Source organism: Gadus chalcogrammus, chromosome 19 (assembly GCF_026213295.1).
Source record: "Gadus chalcogrammus isolate NIFS_2021 chromosome 19, NIFS_Gcha_1.0, whole genome shotgun sequence".
Lineage (NCBI taxonomy): Eukaryota > Metazoa > Chordata > Actinopteri > Gadiformes > Gadidae > Gadus > Gadus chalcogrammus.
Genome location: NC_079430.1, coordinates 6385381 through 6397858, shown reverse-complemented (window position 1 = coordinate 6397858; position 12478 = coordinate 6385381). Strand labels below are relative to the sequence as shown.

General features: G+C 46.1%; 1 protein-coding gene across 2 annotated transcripts in view; it reads left to right on the top strand.

The window, feature by feature from the left end:
• Nucleotides 1–11316, top strand: part of LOC130372138 (dihydropyrimidinase-related protein 2-like) — a 19781-nt gene extending 8465 nt beyond the window's left edge. Inside the window, exons 4-15 of one of the 2 annotated variants that reach the window (XM_056577932.1) lie at nt 224–408; nt 711–875; nt 1318–1379; nt 1768–1848; nt 2009–2077; nt 2656–2776; nt 2930–3086; nt 3814–3955; nt 4460–4630; nt 6905–7084; nt 7523–7700; nt 8220–11316. In XM_056577932.1, the coding sequence (XP_056433907.1) occupies nt 224–408; nt 711–875; nt 1318–1379; nt 1768–1848; nt 2009–2077; nt 2656–2776; nt 2930–3086; nt 3814–3955; nt 4460–4630; nt 6905–7084; nt 7523–7700; nt 8220–8311 (1603 nt within the window). In that variant the 3' untranslated portion in view covers nt 8312–11316. The remainder of the gene's footprint in view (nt 1–223; nt 409–710; nt 876–1317; nt 1380–1767; nt 1849–2008; nt 2078–2655; nt 2777–2929; nt 3087–3813; nt 3956–4459; nt 4631–6904; nt 7085–7522; nt 7701–8219) is intronic. The other variant, XM_056577933.1, reaches the window with a different exon arrangement.
• The last annotated feature ends 1162 nt before the right edge of the window (nt 11317–12478 follow it).

The following is a 12478-nucleotide window of genomic DNA, read 5'->3' as shown; positions in this document are numbered from 1 at the left end:
ACAACGTTGAGAAACACTGGTCCAACCCTGTGTCTTCAAGCAGTGAAACCCATGTCCCCAGAGGGGGCCAACCCCTTTTCATGTCATTGCAAAACACGTTAATCTCACGGTTTCCTCTGGTGCGGAGCTACAGCGACTCATCCACGTTTCTGCTTTAGCCCAACCCTGGCTTTCTCTCTCTCTCCCTCTACGTCCTGGTATCTCTGCCCTCTCCTTCCGCCAGGCAAATCGGGGAGAGCCTGATCGTCCCCGGCGGGGTGAAGACCATCGATGCCCACGGCCGTCTGCTGATGCCCGGCGGCATCGACGTCCACACCCGCTTCCAGATGCCCGACCGAGGCATGACCTCGGCTGACGACTTCTACCAGGGCACCAGGGCTGCCCTGGCCGGGGGCACCACCATGATAAGTGAGCGGGGGGCTGTCACTTCCACTCTGCTCCTCATTAAGCCATCGTCGGGGACGTCATCCAGGCTGTGGTTCCAGAGAGTGGAGGGAGGGAGGGGCGGATGTGGGTCGGGTGGATGGGGTTGGTTTGGGTAGATGGACGAACGGATGAATAGATTAATGGAACATGGAATGGATGGATGGTGTATCGGAATGAGGGGGGGGTGGATAGAGAGACGTTCATTGATCAGCTTGTAGCACCTGATTCAATGAAGACCAACAGCGTCTCAGAGGTCAGCTTCTCTCTCCCCCCCCCCCCCCCAGTCGACCATGTGGTGGCGGAGCCGGGAGTCGGCCTGCTGACAGCGTTCAACCAGTGGAGGGAGTGGGCCGACAGCAAGGTGTGCTGTGACTACTCCCTCCACGTGGACATCACCGAGTGGCACCGCGGGCTCCTGGACGACATGGAGGCCCTGGTCAAGGACCACGGTACGTTACCCCCCCCCCCCCCCCCCCCCCCCTATCGCACGCTCCCCCCCACCTTACCCCCCTGCCCCCCCATCTCCACCTCCTCCCCCCGTCTTCACCTCCACCTCCGCCACCCCCTTCCTTCCCCAATCTCCACCTCCTCCCCCCATCTCAACCTCCTCCCCCAATCTTCCCCTCCTCCCCATCCCCCATCTCCACCCCCCCCCTCCCTCCAGCTGCAGCAGCAGCACCACCTACTCCTCCACAACCAATCACACTCCGGCTGAAACCAGATGTTTATAATATGATCTCAACCAGAAGTTCATATAAATATCTCCTGCAGCAGAAGACATTTGTGTACACTCTATTATGCACAGTGTGGAGGGGAATGGAAACACAGGCATACAAGCAATGATAAAGAGTGCCAGACTCCCCTATTCATGGGACGTGTTGTTCTCCTCAGGTGTCAACTCCTTCCTGGTCTATCTGTCTCAGAAGGAAGACCAGCAGATCGCAGACAACCAGGTGAGACTTACTGTGAAAGGATATAATTTGATTCAGTAATGAAATGATGTGAATAGTTGCATTCAAATGATGTGAATCCTTTACTAATGAATAACACGAGTCCAAACATCCATAACACCCTCTACCCATGAATCACATAATTCAAAACATCACCCTTTACACATGAAAAACATAAGTCATAGCATGATCCATCATGTTATCATCTATATAACATAATCAGGCCAGTATAATCACTTCGATTTCTTTGAGATTATTAAATACTTATTGTATTTATATGTACTAGATATTTACCATATATAGTGTGTGCTAAATGATTTGAACTAATTTGATGATTTATTAGTTCTGCTATATATCCTACTATGCATTTACTTGTCCATCGATACTGCAGGTGTACGAGTTGTTCAGCATTCTCCGTGATCTGGGAGCCATCGCTCAAGTCCATGCAGAGAACGGCAGCATCATAGCTGAGGTACGACAACAGACCTCTGCAACATTAGCAGATATCAGATATATCCCAATACTAAAAATGATGATGGTGTGTGTGTGTGTGTGTGTGTGTGTGTGTGTGTGTGTGTGTGTGTGTGTGTGTGTGTGTGCGTGTGCGTGTGCGTGTGCGTGTGTGTGTGCAGGAGCAGCGTAGGGTCCTGGAGATGGGGATCACCGGGCCCGAGGGGCACGTCCTGAGCCACCCAGAGGAGGTGAGACACATGAACACATGAATGATCTTCATCCATCAATAATCCAAGGTGACCGGTGAAGCCCCAGTCAAGTCAGCTGAAGTCAAACTCGCTTTATTGACAAAGTTCTGTATCAAAACGTGTGTCAAAAAGGGCAGATTGACAGTAAGATTTACAGATTTATAGGAAAATCATTAAAAGATTGTGTGCATCGCTGAAGATTGTCTGCACACGTTTCTCTTTCAACAAGACGGAGAGTCGGGGCTGTCCCATTGGCTATAGTAAAGAAACATGTTCCTTAAGGACACCTGGACACAGTGCAGGGTAGCTAAACTAAGGCAAAAAATGAGCTGTGCAGATTATAGACACTTATTTCCACAACTCACTTTATACCAAATCACCCCCCGTGTTAAAATCATAACTATGTTCATATTCACATGGTCTCAGAATGCTTGCCGCTGCAGTTTTGTATTGTATCATATTCTAATGTATTGTATTTATTGCAATACGTTTTACCTATCTTATGTGATCTAATGTAATGTAACGCACCTCCACCTCTCCCTCCCTCCCTCCCCTCCCTCCCTCCCTCCACTCCAAAGGTGGAGGCGGAGGCAGTGAACCGGGCCGTGACGGTAGCCAACCAGACCAACTGTCCTCTCTACATCACCAAGGTGATGAGCAAGAGTGCTGCTGATGTCATCGCCCAGGCCAGGAAAAAGGGTGAGGACTGAAACATCCAAAAAAAACAACAACCACTGACCCTGAATATACACCCAAGACGAGCGTGATACCAATCGGTCTAACGCAGGCGGTCAGGGTAGAGGAGGGGAGAGAGCTCCATCCGGCTGAAGGCGGTTCCTGGCTGTGTTTCAGGGACGGTGGTGTTCGGGGAGGCCATCACGGCCAGTCTGGGAACGGACGGCTCCCACTACTGGAACAAGAACTGGGCCAAGGCGGCGGCCTACGTCACCTCCCCCCCGCTCAGCCCCGACCCCACCACCCCCGACTACCTCACCTCCCTGCTCTCCTGGTGAGAGGGCGCAACCCCCCCTCAGCGCCCCTCACACACACACACACACACACACACACACACACACACACACACACACACACACACACACACACACACACACACACACACACACACACACACACACTCCCTTTAAACACATCATGACATGTGAGGGTAGGCGGCACACAACGTGAATGAGGAAATGTTATTGAAATTTGACAACTGAACCTTCGTCCCACTGCAGGAGGTTGTATTAGTGACCTAATGTTATATTGTCTAAAGATAACCATTTCCAGCAATGAAAGTAACAAGCTTTCCATTGTTGCATGAGGAGCTTTGACGTCACATGGGCTCCGACGCTGACGTGACGTGTCATTAGGACATCTCAAAGACGGAGTCAAGGTGTGCATGTCGTCAGCTATGAAACGCACAGTATAACAGAGTCATTCAGAACAGTGGAATGATTCATGACCAGGGAAAGCAATATATACCCCTGAAATCACGCGTGGTCACGTGACATCACAGTAGCGTCACGTGACATCCCATGACATCCCATGCGATAGAGCAACCTCAGATATGATCATGTGACCGACGTGACATTCGGTCATGTGACGGAACGTGGTCGTACACACAGCCACTGCGTACCGCTCTGCAGGCTCAGTGAGCGAGCTGCTCCATGGTACGCCCAGTCGGCCCACGCCCAGCCTGCGCGGCGGTCTGTAACCCCCTCCCCTCCGTGTTGCAGCGGGGACCTCCAGGTGACGGGCAGCGCTCACTGCCCCTTCATGACCGCCCAGCGCGCCGTGGGCAAGGACGACTTCACCCTCATCCCCGAGGGCGTCAACGGCACCGAGGAGCGCATGGCCCTCATCTGGGACAAGTGTGTGGTGAGGACCCCCTCTCTCTCCCTACAAACCCCTTGATGCCAGCCCGCAGTCGTGCGGTGAGCCACAGGTTCCCAGGTTCGCTGGGGGAATCGGTGATATGAGCATAATGAGGATTTTTTAGAGCATTAGGACATCACCTAATCGTGTAGGGAAATGGTGATTAAAATTATTACTATAGACTACCGAATGCGATTTGCCAAAATAAGCACACAACAACCTAAAATGCAATCATTTGTTAAAAACCAATCATCATTCTTCAGCCAAGCAATATGCTCCCTCAAGACAGCGAAATGGTTGCCAAGCAACACAGGCTGGCATACTTCAAGATTGGCAGTGCAGTGATACCAAAAAGGAGTTGTTATGCGACCACAGGTTACAAGCCTATACAGAGTATTTCATCAGCTTCGAGGTAATATCGATTTTATGACAACATTTGATCCTCTTCCCTTAACATCTGGGTTCCTGTTAACCTCTGACCCCTGACCTCTGACCCCTCCCCTGCAGGCGTCTGGCAAGATGGACGAGAACTACTTTGTGGCGGTGACCAGCACCAACGCGGCCAAGCTCTTCAACCTGTACCCCCGGAAGGGCCGCGTGGCGGTGGGCTCCGACGCTGACCTGGTGCTCTGGGACCCCGACGTCACCAAGATCATCTCCGCCAAGAACCACCAATCAGTACGTCTGCTCTTATTCATATTAATCACCAGACCTGGTTCCACCTTCACGTTGGGTTTCAGATCCACAACTCGTTATATCTGGCTTATTATTATTAATACTCTATACCAGGTTCCACCTTTGTTTTAGTTTGAGAACCACATCTCAGAGCGTCCGGTCTTATAAATAGATTTGCATATGAACAGTACTCGAGTGGGATGGTTTCCCGTACAAGTAGTCATTTGTTTCACAACCACTATTTTGTCGACTTCTTATAAATAATAATACACATACCTGTTGCTTCCTTTACCTTGGCCTGTGTCATTGTGGCCGATTGTGGTGCCAGTTAATGTGAAGTCATAGACCGAAGCCAAAGGAGGGTGTGTGGATCACAGATCAACGCGTCTGTTTGGTGCAATCCGCTTGTCACATCACAAGTGGGAGTGTCAGTCCGCCAGCGGGGAGGTGACAGAGGCGTTGACCTACACATCATACATCTGGGTGGACAGTCTCTCTTTGATGCACAAGTGGCCCGTGTAGTCACCCACACATCTGGTGGTGACGCACGGCAACAAGCTCTTGTCCTTGTACATTCACCTTACTCTTACTTGCAAATGTATTTTTATGTATGCCACCGGAGAACCATTCTAACCCACAGCTCATTAAACCAGTTGCCTCAGTCACGTACACAAGCCTTGACATTACCCTGGCCTGTAATTCCTCTAATTGAGTTTGGCAGACAGCACAATACATCCCACTGTTCTACCGGCCTATCGGATGACTTCTTCACAGTTTTCTAGGCTTCTAAGTGCTTTGGATTGGTTTAAAACCTCAGAAGTAGGGCGTGTTCTTCGTACATTTACGCTGTACGACGCCCATGGGAATGATGTCATCTTAAGAATCTGCCAGTTCAAGAACATGGCAACCTATCGTAAGCTTGTTACTGGAGATCCTGGAGCAAGGAGGGCTCGGGTATGAGTGTGTGTGTGTGTGTGTGTGTGTGTGTGTGTGTGTGTGTGTGTGTGTGTGTGTGTGTGTGTGTGTGTGTGTGTGTGTGTGTGTGTGTGTGTGTGTGTGTGTGTGTGTGTGTGTGTGTGTGTGTGTGTGTGTGTGTGTGTGTGTGTGTGTGTGTGTGTGTGTGTGTTTTGTTTTTTTTGGGTGTGTGTGTGTGTCACGGCATGTGTGTGTTTGAGTGTGTGTATGTGAGCGCAACCCGTAAGCCAATAGAAGCTAGTTAGGCCTGCGATGAGGTCACCCATCTGAAGACATTCATACATCATCTGAGCACTTTCCCCCATGACATCATGGAAGAAGTCAATGGGACTGGGAGCAGATCCATAATAGTAACATTACAGCTTGTATTACCATGTAGGATAAACACACGCATTATGAAAGACTGACACACACGCACACACACACACACACACACACACACACACACGCAAACACACAAATGCATTCACACCTCACATGTGCATGCACTTACACACAAACATAAGCCTGTACTGTTGGTGAATTATTCCCAAATGAGATCGTTCTGTCTCTCTGACTCGGGTCCAGTTTCCTCAGTGAGGAAGGATCATGACATCACATCACACCCTTCAGGACTTCTGTCTTTCTTTTGTTAGTCAGCATTACAGCAAAACAGTAGGCTTCTCTTTCCCTATCGAACTCAACCCTCCCCCTTTAGAGCTAAGTCTCTCCATGTGCTTATGGTATTATGATTATTACCCATCAGCCCCGGCACTGGAGCCCTGGGGAATCACCGGTCGGTTCCGGAACCGTAGCTGGGGCGGTGGTAATGTCCCGGAAGGCCATCTGTCTCTAATGGATTGTGCGGTTTGTGCTGAAAGTACCACTTCATCAGAATAATGTCTTCATGACACAATGGCCACGCCTAACGCTGATGTGCTCGTGTATCAGTCGATATTGGGTGTCTCCAACTGTTTGATTGAAGTCGTGTTGAAAGTGTGTGTTGAATTTACCCAAATGACAAATAATATATCCCTACCCTTCCTGTGACTACTACCGTACAACATCATGGCTGCTTTCAGGACTCATAGGCACGATAGCCTTTCTTAATTTCATAATTCAGATTATCTTCATTACTGAAAACGTGCATCCATTCAAACATTCCCGCTCTAATTTAAATCTATTGATGTTAAGATTTAAAAATGAATTACAAAAATGTGTTTGAAAATGGTCCTTCTCCTGTGTCAGTGTTCACCGCCCTGAGCCTGTTGGTGACGGGCTGAGGTCGGTGAGACACCACTCTGAGTGTTCCCTCGCCCCCAGGCGGTGGAGTACAACATCCTGGAGGGGGTGGAGGTGCGCGGGGGGCCCCTGGTGGTGATCAGCCAGGGGAAGATCGTCCTGGACGAGGGCGACCTCCACACCACCGCCGGGGCCGGGCGCTACGTGGTCCGCAAGCCCTTCGTGGACCACGTGTACAAGCGGATACGGGCCCGCAGCAAGGTGGGTGACCCACTGTGTCTCCTGCTGTTGAAGGCCAGGCGTTGACAACACGTGTGATTTGCTCCTAACTTTATTTCTAGGTGAGGTATCGTATGCTATAATGTGCGTGATCATAGCGATAAAGGGTAACATATTTGGTAGTGAATCTGTAGTGAGACAAATTTTAAGATTATTAAGATTATTTTTGTATTTGAAGTAATCATCTTATTATCTATCTTACAATAATAGCATTTCCAAACTGATTTGTCACACATGATTTGAAAACGATAGAATCGAATCTATATATCTAGATCTATTTGACTAACTTAAGTGAGAGAAAGCATTTATAAACAGGCACAAAGACGCCGTTGAAGAAGCCGCTCAACGCTGTGATGCTGACCGAACACAACATTACTAATAAAGAGCGGATGTTTCCTCCCACCCCCCCGGGTCCCCCAGCTGGCGGAGATGCGGGGCGTCCCCAGGGGTCTGTACGACGGCCCCGTGTGCGAGGTGTCCATCGCCAGTAGGACCGCGAGCCCCGCCCCCTCCACCACCGCCTCCCCGGCCAAGCACGCCCCCTCCAGCGCCGGCCACCCCCCGCGCAACCTCCACCAGTCCGGCTTCAGCCTGTCCGGTCAGTAGACACGCCGTCACATGCTGCCACTCATTCAGCGCACTGTTCTTTTTATTCTTATTTATTCAACCCTTTTATTCTCGGGCCCTAAAAGAGAATTTCTGGACCAAACCACACACAGGAAACTCTGTTATAGCTTCATTTAACGAAAGATGTGTGGTGGGGTCTGAGTTTTCTGTGAGTGTTCTGTGCGTTGTCAAACCCATTTTTGGTTCGATCCATGGCATAAGAAACACAGATTCATGAGCTACATTAACCGCGACAATTAAATGTGATTATTCAGATGATTGGAATTGTGAGGTTGATTCGTCTCTACAAGCCATATCAGAATCCATCCACTTGTGACATCCGAAGTGGGAGTGTCCATTCACAAGGAATGTGAGCCGGGACTTTACAAAAATGCTTGTAATGACGAATTTCCCTCATGTCTGATCGTTAAAAGCTTTTCATGCTCAGGGCAAAGATATGGTGACTAATAAGTGACTAGACAATAATGTGAGGTCTGTTTTTGACACCTAGGCTCTCAGGCTGACGACAACATTCCTCGTCGAAACACTCAGCGCATTGTGGCGCCACCTGGTGGCAGGACCAATATCACCACTCTGGGATAGATCCCCGCACCTGAAGCCCTACCCTCAACTGGAGAAACTAAGACGTAGACGACGAAGAAAACACTAATTTGAGCACTTTGTATTATGAACACTTATAATTTGAGGGTTTTATACAGTACTTTTTACCCGTCATGTATATTTTTTATTGGTGCGTCTCGTTTTTTTTGATTATGTAGTTTTATTTGATAACATTTCAATTAAAGGGAAATTTCAACACAAGCATTAAACTGATTCCGATTGATAAGAGCAGCGGAATGATACATGTGAGGTTAAAATCGGCAAAGAAGAAGTGACATCAGTATAAATTTGCTTAGGAAGAAGATCTAACGGAATAGCAAGCTAGCCTGCTTAGTTAACGTAGTCGTTTTCTCCTGTTGTACTCTACGGTACAGCGGAAAGACAGATAATGTTTACAAGTTTACGTCCTTTCTCTGAAGATAAAAAGATTTTAATCTATTTTAATATTTTTTCACTGGAAGAGGTGACATTTTGAGTGACATTGTCTTTAAGTTGCAAACAGTGCCATCTTCAATAATGCATAATTTAGTTTGTGTACAATTTTCTTCTTCAATTTGAACTCAGAAGCATGACTTTGTTCCAATCGGATAATCTCTTGCATTAGCCTATGCTAACAGTCTTAAATCAACTTCAAGAGGGTGCCATCGGATTAATGGAAGTTGAATTATTCATTCATTGCTGTTTCTTTCCCTTCCTCGTAACATTCACAAAATCTTTAAAACAAAAAAAACTTTAAACCACATTTAAATTAAAATAATAGAGTTATTCTTCAAAAACCTTTTAGTTTTCAAACTTCAAGTATTTATTTCAGTTGGCCTAAATTAAACAAAACGCCATCGTGACTGTTTCCCTAGAGAACGACAGATGCCATCCATTAGACTTAGAGTAGTGAATGTATTATCATCCTCATCTACAACTGCCTCTTTTATACACATCCATCCTTCAACCTTTAACTATTTATGTGCCTGAATCCACAAGATGTATTGATCGTTTGGCTTTGTTGCATCTTTCTTTGGAGAAGAGGTTGTAAGATAAACAATGTAAAATAGCCAGGATAAACCGATTATAAGGTGCCAGATTTGTGTGTATGCAGGGGCCTGTCCGACAATGGGTAGTGCCTCTGTTATGACTATGCTCGATATCTTGAAATGTTTCTTGTTTTACTTTAGCTAGCCGTCGTTACAATGCTACATGGTGTCGTCCTGTAACTGTAGGGGCCTTAGGGCTGAGCACTTTTAATTTCCCGCTTGAAAGTAGACATGAGCTGACGTGTTTGTTGACTAGCGTGTGGTGTTGGTGTGTGAGGTGTGTAGGACTCTCACGGCTGTATATATACGCCGGGCTGTTGGTGCCTCAAAGTGGAAGAGTTGTATACACTCTTCGTTTGATTCGATTTTGTTGCATGGGTCTGGTTCTTATTAAGCCAGGAATAAATCCTTCCGTTTGTCTTTACCCCTTGCTCTTGTGTCAACGCCATGTTGATGTCATCACCACGAATCACTGAACTTCCTCCCCTTCCATTTGTTTTTGCCTTAACTCCCTCACACACACTTACCCTGATGCGTGCACACAGACAGAAGCGCGCGCGCACACACACACACACACACACACACACACACACACACACACACACAGTTCTCATGTTAGCGTTACTAATAGCGTATCTATTTAAGGAATCCGAGGGAAAACATGAAGGGAAAGATTGAAAGATAAACAGGAACCCCTTTCCCACAACATCTCATGTTTCCTACTCCTGACTGACTCTTGCTCAGAATTTAAATTATACACAGTAGACACAGTTCACTTTGCTTGTTAAACACTGAATATAAAATGTTTCTTCTTCTACTTAAAAAAAGATACAAATCTGACATTGAAACTGCATGTCATCACAAAAGGATAAAAACACAAACCAGGTGACTCTGTGTGCCCTATTGACCCTCTTGCAAATGGATGTCCATGTCTCTGTTGTTAGGATTGGGGTGGGGCATGGCTTCAACAAAGAATCTTGTGTCTCAGCCTCATAGTTTCCAGACGTCCGACGTCCGCCCCCCGACCGTTATCCGCCTCCTATATCGTCTTAGATGTGTAGGCTGAAGTTGAAGGGAGGAGGAGAGGGAAGGAGGGGAGGCCAGAGAGGTGAGAAGGATAAGGAGAGAGAGGAAAATGGCGAGAGAAGGAGTGAGGCAGGGAGAGACGGAGGAAACAGAGGGTCTCTCTGCAGGGGAGACGGCTCTCCAGAGACTGAAAGCATGCACCCCTTTTTTTCCCCAAATTTTCCGCCCAGATTTATTCTCAGTCTCTCTCGCTTTCTCCCTTTGGCTTCTTCTTTGTGTACTGTGGTTGTCACGGCGACCGGGCCCCGGATTCTTTCCTGTTGTTTGTGATCATGTCATGGCAACGCTGTTCCCATTATAGATTACCATAAGGCCCAAAACCTCCTCACTGGTGCTGATCACACACACACACACACACACACACACACACACACACACACACACACACACACACACACACACACACACACACACACACACAGTGTTGTCTTCATTATTTTGACGATATACCTCATGTTGTTATAGCACATTTGCTATTTAACATGCAACATGCTCACGGTGCTTAAAATGTTTTTAAAGCAAGAGTTCAGAGTGTTTGGAGTTCATACACACATGCACGCACACACACACACAGACTCACTATTATGTGCTTCGTCATGCTGCAGACCCCACTGTAACCCCCACGATAAAAGCCTTTCCCATTGTGAGAGTCATTGGATTCATGGCTCGTTCTTTGTCCGGATGGCTGTGGGGTTGCATCCCATAGATGATGTAAAGATGTATGAAGACTTGAAATGAAAAATAAAGAAGTTAAAAATAGGAAATGCTTGTCTTTGGTTGTTGAACAGAGAGAGAAAGAAATGATGAGTTGATATTAATAAGAGATTTTAAAAAGCCTCTGTTTCTGTGTTACCTTATCCATGCATGACGTAAATTGGTCTATTTGATGCAGATCTGAATATATCTGAATTTAATAAACGTGAAAAGAAACTTAAAACTGTTTTGTACTCAAGCTCCTACAATTGTTGTACAAAACATAACTACCAACCATAACGGTTGTATCCCTTTGTACCCCTACGGGGCGCCACTGTACCGTTCGTATCGCATAGCATTTCATTTTTTTCACAACATTTAATACAAGTTAGTGCGCATGAGCACAAGTCTGTTCCATCGGGATTGATCCATCCGTGTTTTGCAGCCAACCGGCATCAACACACCTGTCTGAAATCAGGTAAGCGCACTACCTCAATTTAATCGAGGGAATAATAGCAACACTTCGTCTAACATATGACCATGCGCATCTGAAGTGGTCCTTCCTTAAAGGTCAGTCCTTTCTCTTTCAGGGTAGGCCTACAGCAGGTCATTCCTTATTGAGGACGAATCCTGCCACGGAAATAATTAATGAATACATAGTAATATATCATTTTAAAGACTGTTTAGACAAATAACGAGTAAAACAATTATTTGATGTACTTTTTTATGGAGGACAAATTAAAACAAAGTATTTAATCAAAAATCCCTGCTTCTTAAAATCAGATATAAATATACATTATACATCTATATAAATCCATAGAAGCAGCTTTATATCTAAAGCAGATATAAAGACACAGATATTTTCTAAAATGAATTTAAAGACAGTTAAATCAGTCGATTCATCATGATGTTTTAAACACTGGCGGTTTAATCCCTTTTGTCACCTTTTTGCAATTCATCTCCCATGCTATTTTAGCAAATAACCAACACAGTTGCTGCGACTGTGCCACTTAAGTCTGCAAGATGTAACCCGAACTCTGATTGGCTTTATGTTGACTCAGACATCGACGATGTCCATCATGATCTAATTCCTTATTATTAATATTTGTATGCCTATTTTGAATCAGTTTACCGTTTTTAATATTTTGTATATATTTTAAAACCAGATTAATAATTATTTTGTAAATCTAACGATACACTTACTCTTTTCATTGTTTAATTAATATTTCTCTCCCTAAACTGTTTGGGTTAATGCTCTATAAAACAGTATATTTAATAATTATTTGACTAATAATATAATGATAATAATATTTGATAATTCTTCTTTGAAAGGATGGTTACT